The sequence below is a fragment of the Ylistrum balloti genome, unplaced genomic scaffold (assembly GCF_031769215.1).
Source record: "Ylistrum balloti isolate Yb309-2 unplaced genomic scaffold, AGI_CSIRO_Ybal_v1 Utg370458, whole genome shotgun sequence".
NCBI classification, from domain to species: domain Eukaryota; kingdom Metazoa; phylum Mollusca; class Bivalvia; order Pectinida; family Pectinidae; genus Ylistrum; species Ylistrum balloti.
In genome coordinates this window covers 380136-387260 of record NW_026782303.1, presented here as the reverse complement: position 1 = coordinate 387260, position 7125 = coordinate 380136, and the positions used below count along the sequence as shown (strand labels likewise).

The following is a 7125-nucleotide window of genomic DNA, read 5'->3' as shown; positions in this document are numbered from 1 at the left end:
GCTGAGAATATTACATGAAATGGCAGATAACATTTTGTTTTTATACCAACAGAAGACATATTTTAGGTAAAACCGAGATGTCATATGGAGGTCTTCCAACATAGAATTAGCTGTTGATCATGGTCTTTTTGTTTCTTGTAACAGAAGGGATACACTAATTAGTGAAAGCTGATTACAGATATTTATCACTATCAGTGACAGTACAGTATTGTAAATCTTGTTACATTTCTGTAATATGTCTTTATAACTTCATATCAATTTCATAATATGGAATACATGTCAAGCATATTTTTTTATATGGATATACAAAAACATGGTATATACAGTTACATTGTATTTAACTTCATTAAGTTGAAATGTTTTTAAAAAATATTTTCAAAATCAAATTGAATCAATTACATTTGTTTATATTGAAAGTCTCACCTAACTGTGGGTTTGCATACCATGAGATTAGTGCAGAATATGAACTTCTAAGTTACAAAATTGTGTCGCAAAACTAAAAAATTGATATAACATTCTAATGCCTTATCATCAGTAAACTTCAAAGTTTTAAATTTTTTTAACAATCTGAAACTTGTAAAATGGTTTATCTCTTTAATTTAGTGAAAATATATTGTAGGTTTGTGTATCGATGCTGTGCGGTGTTGGATAAATCATTACTGGTACTATGTAGTCTGCGTTTTTATAACTATACATGTAAAATGCAATGCTCATGCACTGTTGACAGCCAACATCTTTCTTTCAATAAAAAGTAAAAAAAAAAAAAAAAAAACCATTGTTTGTGGTTTTATATTTTATTATCATTTTGTTGTTAAATATGATTCATTGATTTTTTTTTAATTTTGTTATTAATTCATCAGAAAAATATCAATTATTGGGAGAAAAATTAACACCTCTGTGTGATGTGGACTGAGTGATCTCCACGACAAACAGAAGTGGAATACACTTTGTCTACACTAGCCGTAGAAACATTTCTTATTTTAGCCCCACTTGTATTGTCGTAAAACCCTCCTGTTGACATTGTGTCTCACAAGATGGTAGATTACACAGGTTGAATGATACCTAAAATGGATATACAGTTCTATCATACAACAGAAACTTTCCAGTGTCTGAAATTGTAAGACTTTCCACAATGTCCATTAGGCAATCAACACTGTACTCAGTGGTAAATAACTTAGGCACATTTTTGTGATAGGGTCGCGAGAGGTCTGTATCCACGGTTCCAGGATGTAGTGAAACACATATCACAGGTTTACTGCCTCGACCTAGCTCTATACTCAAGTTTTTACTGCACATGTTCAGAGCTGCTTTGGACATACGATAACTATACCATCCTCCAAGATCTGAAAAATTTGTGAAAAAATGAAATCGTAAATTCTAATGCATATAGCAATCAACTAAGCTTCTCCTTCATCCTCCGTCATATGAGAATTTTGATGAAATTTACAAAAAACAATTGTACTTAGAAATAAAAGTCTAACCATTGAATCAAAGAACTGAAATTACTGAAAGACTAAATGTGTTGATATTTACATATTTGTAACTTTGAATGCAAGATGTAGTAATCTGTCACACACAAAACAATCAAACACTTTTATAGAAGATTACTATCAACAGCCAGATTTGAAATTTTGAATACATTTTACCATCAAATCAGTGAAATTTGTGCAAAATGTACAATTGAGTGAAAAAAAATTTAATTCCAATTCAAGAGTCAGCCACTGGCATTGGCATTGTATATTGTACTTAAACAACATCAAAACTTTACAACAGGTGTGAGGATTTATTTAGATGAAATATCCATTATGCTGACACAAAAGTTCATTGTTTTTCTTTCTTATCTAACTATCTTTATCATTGTATGTTACATATGACACATGTGAAGGTGCATATAAATTTTGTAGTGACAAATATGGTTCATCCCACAAATTGGATTGCTCACTTCTACTATAAGCTTCTACTAGACTTAACCTAAGTTATACATTCTTCCAAATGATTATACTAAACAGGTGTTTTCAATGAGGAAACATATGTTATGTTAGCATGGCCAATCACCACAGGAATCAGATGTTCACAAACATCAGATTCATGTGCACTGCTATTACAAAAATGTTATGCATGCACCAAAATGCAGTGTCACTGGCACATCAACACTGCACACACATTAAATGGACAGACGACTATGAAAACATTAGTTTTAAATCCTAATCTATCGAAAGTGTCAAAAGAAAATGCAAATTCATTTCATCAGAGAAAACATGCAGCAGAATCAATATCTAATGCTTATTCCAAACTTTTTGTTGACTAATATGAAGGATCCAATGTAGATTATTTCCTAACCTGAGTAATCTTTCATTTATTGCATCAGTTTCCCAGCTTTTTGTTGACTAATATGAAGGATCCAATGTAGATTATTTCCTAACCTGAGTAATCTTTCATTTATTGCATCAGTTTCCCAGCTTTTTGTTGACTAATATGAAGGATCCAATGTAGATTATTTCCTAACCTGAGTAATCTTTCATTTATTGCATCATGAGTGCAATGTATTGTTTACTACATATCATATGGGATACACTAATACATGGAACAGCAAAGATACAAGAAATTTTACATCAGATATGAGTAAATAACTTGCATAAACAGATATGTTATTTACACTTTTTCAATTATTATTAAAGAAGATTTCTACTTTTTGAATGCATCCTCAGATTCATACTCGTATCCCCAATGTTCTGCACCCATGACTGATAAAATTTAACGTTTAGGAATTGTGTTATTATTGGGAATTAGAAGCATGCTCCATGGCTAGCTTATAGATATATACCAGACATTTCAATCCTTTCTATCAAAGTGTGGCATGGTTATGAAAATAGTGACTTATTAAGTAGCTGGTGGCAGTTTGACCTTGTCATTGATATAGGCTTTCACTTATTTTACTCAACAGACCTTTTTATTGTTTATTGAAGTTCATAAAATACCACTTGAATAAAATAAATTAATGCATAATATTTTGTGACGATGAAAAGAAAATTAAGAGATGTTTATGCGTTATATATATCTCTGATAAAAGTCATAATAGGATATTGGGATGTATTCTTTTTTGGAACTGATTTTATTCCCCATTAAATCAACATAAAACAACTACAAGTACTAACAAAATGACACTGCTCTCAAGTGTGATACACAATACACACATATACTGTTGCTGACAGAGGAATTATTAATTCCTAATCAACATCAAACAGAAGAAAAAAGGTACATGAGTTCTTGCAAGATAACTTACGGTTGTCCGTGATGGATCCAACTTTGGCAGACATATTGACTAGTACTGAACAGTGTTGCTTCTTTGAATCAGCTGGCTTAATTCCAAAATAACCGGATCCTAATTTGAGGAGTGGGGCAAAATGTTTCGCCATTAACAAAGGCCCAGCAGTATTTGTTTCAAAAGTTTCCATGAGACCCTAGAATAAAATACATAAATGAAAGATAACATTAGCTATTATTGAAATCATTCTATATGTCTTTAGGATTTTAAAGAATTTTTCCTCTTTTTTTTTCTTTTTAAACTCTACTGTTGGATTTAGGCAAAACTTCAGGTGTCAACTTTGAAAAATATTGTTCCATCAGGAAATAATCAAATCTTAAATGAAATACAAAATAATAAGTTGCTCATTGACATGTCACCAAAATGAATTTAATGTCCATGGAAATTAGATTTTATCCTTTACTAACTGATAGCCATGATCACCACATGATAAAATCATATTACAACTGCAAACCATCTATGTTCCACCAACTCAAGACAATTCTCAGTATTATGAATAAACAAAGGGCAATAACTCAGTAAATAGAGACATCAAGTGACATATCTTGTAATCTTGGATGATATTTGCACTAAGGTCCTTGGGTAGAGTTTTACAACTGACAATATAATACTCTGATGGATGGACTATATACTTAATTTTTGCACCTTTGCAAAATCTATAGTTGTAAAAGACTAACTGTCTTTCAAGTTAATTTCAATGAAAACAACTAGCTAAACTGACACTAAGTATAAATGACCTTAATTTCAACCAATAGATGAGAAGCCATAATCAGAAATGAGCAATAAGGATGTAAAGATAGTCTAATGAGAAATAGGGTGGTAAAGATAATCTAATGAGAAATAAGGAGGTAAAGATAATCTAATGAGAAATAAGGAGGTCAAGGTAATCTAATGAAAAATAAGGAGCTCAAGATAATCTGATGTGAAATAAGGAGGTCAAGATAATCTATTGAGAAATAGGGCGGTAAAGATAATCTGATGAAAAATAAAGAGGTCACGATAATCTGATAAGAAATATGAAGGCCAAGATAATTTAATGAGAAATAGGGTGGTAAAGATAATCTTATGAGAAATAAGGAGGTAAAGATAATCTGGTGAGAAATAAGGGGGTCAAGATAATCTAATGAAAAATAAAGAGGTCAAGATAATCTTATGTGAAATAAGGAGGTCAAGATAATCTAATGAGAAATAGGGCGGTAAAGATAACCTAGTGAGAAATAGGGAGGTAAAGATAATCTAATGAGAATTGTGGTGGTAAAGATAATCTAATGAGAAATAAGGAGGCCAACAAGTCTCAAATTTAAGGCTTTTTAATGGCTATTTGCAAGCAGAAATTCAAGAATTGCAAGTAGAAAAAATAATGACTTGCTTTTTTCAGCAAGTGGATTCATAAGATGCAAACTGTGAGTGCCTGTCTATTCCTAACATTTCACAGAATTAAATTGTTTTGCTTTTCAAAGTGAAAATATTGGGACAAAGCAGTTCTTTTATAATGTTGATATATATTGGATGAAGCAAGGTAATACATTATAAATCACAAAACAAAACACACTATTTCAACATGGAGATTTGCGATAATAGCAAGTAAAAAGTCATTTTAGCATGTACAAATTTAAGGCAATTGCTGTTTTCAGCAAGTGACAAGAAATGTTACATTCGAGGCCTGGTCAAGATAATCTAATGAGAAATAAGGAGGTAAAGATAATCTTATGAGAAATAAGAAGGTAAAGATAGTCTGTTACCATGGTATTATTTCTAAATCATCAGGTATAACTCTGGTAAGTGAAGACAGGATTGACAACCACCATTATAATAAAGTGAAAATGAATTGATGGGGAATTCTTGTGATGCGAAAATCATTAAATTTCGTACTTGCCGAATTTGGTTGGTTTACAGTATATATATAATTACCTTTCTAGAAATTTCCCGTAAGCTTGTTTCTCCTCGCCCACTAGTATGAAGCATTCCAGCATTGTTGATCAGTAAGTCTAACTTCCCATATTTTTCTTTCGTAAATTTTGCTACATTTTCAATTTGTGTATCTTCATTGACGTCTAGTACACATAAATTTACTCTGTCTGGGTTCTTGGCTTTCAGTTCTTGAAGTCCCAGTGAATTATCAGGCTGACGACAAGTCGCTATGACGACACTGTTCGGGTGACGTTTCAGTATTGTTTGGCAAAATTGAAGTCCTATTCCTCGACTTGCCCCCTGGATGAGAGATACCACTTGAGCCATACTGTCAGACCAACCAGCAAAGTGATTACTTCTGCATCCTTATATCAAGTGAGGATCTAAAACAAAAGAATAAGTAATGAGTATTACAAACATTTCGTAAGATAAATATTACAACTAAGAGGCTTCCCAACCACCCTCACATGCAATGTACTTTTAAATTATTCAAATCATATATAATCTATACATTAACAGTGTAGCAGCTGTTAATGCATCAATAAATGCCATAAAATTGACAACAGAATGAAAAAGTGTAAATAACCCAAAATCACAAACTGTGAGTAAACAGACAAATCAAAGGCCTAAAGGGCATGTATTTTCATGAATATTTATACAGAGTGAGAACTTAAATGAAAGAGTTTATTTTGGTTACTTTCAAGTTCAAACCAGACATGAAATATCTTCTTTACAGATATATGTGTATGTTATAGGTGATCAAAATACATAGGTAGTCCTTCATCCATCAGGACCCAGTGGGTTTTAAGGTTATTGAGAAGCTATTTAAAGACATTTTTGAATCCTTTAACTTTGAAAGTGTGACAAGGTCATTAATTTAAACAAACTTTGCAGCCCTTCATCAAAGGGCGCTAATCATTGCAAATTAGCTTCTTGATTGTTTAGAAAGAGTTGTTGAAAGATCTTAAGACACTTGACCCCTGTGACCATGATTATTCATTGTGCAAACATTGAAAGGTTTCATCCTGGACCACAACCCTTCTGTCAGGTATCAATAATGCGATAAACTAAAAGTGGAAGGAGTAGACATAGGGAAACTTCTGTACAATGTATGTGACATTGTATATTTAAAGCTAATGATAAATATAGCAGATGAACCACAGCACAAATATGAACTAAAACAGAGTAGTAAGACCTTAGGTTTTGGAGTATTTCTCCACCTGCAGATTTTCAAAGCTCACGAAATTTTTGGGGAGAGAATATAGCTGCTATTTTTTGCTTTGTCCGTCCTTCAATCTGCCATTTTGTGTCTTGAGCCTATATTCACCAACAGTTAAGCAGGGATCATGAAACTTGGTATTATATACATTGGACATACTCAGACAATGTGTTGTGTACCAATGTCAGGGCTCGCAATTCCTTAATTACAGAGCTATTGTCCATTCTTAATATTTTTATGTCCAGATCATAAATTTTCTTGCATTGAAACTAGGATAATGAAACATTGTGTATACGGTGGAAGAACCTTTTTCGCTAATTTCTTAAATCTAACAAAGTACTTTTATCCTGTAAAACAGAGACTTACATTATATATCTAAAAAGAAATATATATCTCTCTCAAAAATATTGCATCTCCAGTAGTTGTCTATTACACTGTTAGATTTATGGCCTTCTGCTCACTGATACACTATTTCTCCAATAATAATACAGTACAATATCATTTTCCCAAGAGTATGTATCTAAATAACTATAGTGCATGATATATCTTATTTAGAGATATCGGTCTTTTGAATTTTTTTTTTTTTTGCTCGGAACAGACCTGTTTGTTGTGTAACTTGTTTCGTTCGTCTCCGCCTCGAATAATAGTCTGTGCAGTTACTAGATCGTCA

General features: G+C 32.1%; 1 protein-coding gene across 1 annotated transcript; it reads right to left on the bottom strand.

Moving 5' to 3' along the window:
- Positions 1 to 736: 736 nt before the first annotated feature.
- Positions 737 to 7082, bottom strand: LOC132555172 (C-signal-like). The gene is made up of 4 exons (XM_060219520.1): positions 7056 to 7082; positions 5237 to 5619; positions 3284 to 3461; positions 737 to 1343 (listed from the first exon to the last, which is right to left on the bottom strand). The coding sequence occupies exons 2-4, from the start codon at positions 5561 to 5563 to the stop codon at positions 1063 to 1065; spliced, it is 786 nt and encodes a 261-aa protein (XP_060075503.1). The 5' UTR covers positions 5564 to 5619; positions 7056 to 7082; the 3' UTR covers positions 737 to 1062.
- Positions 7083 to 7125: the final 43 nt, after the last annotated feature.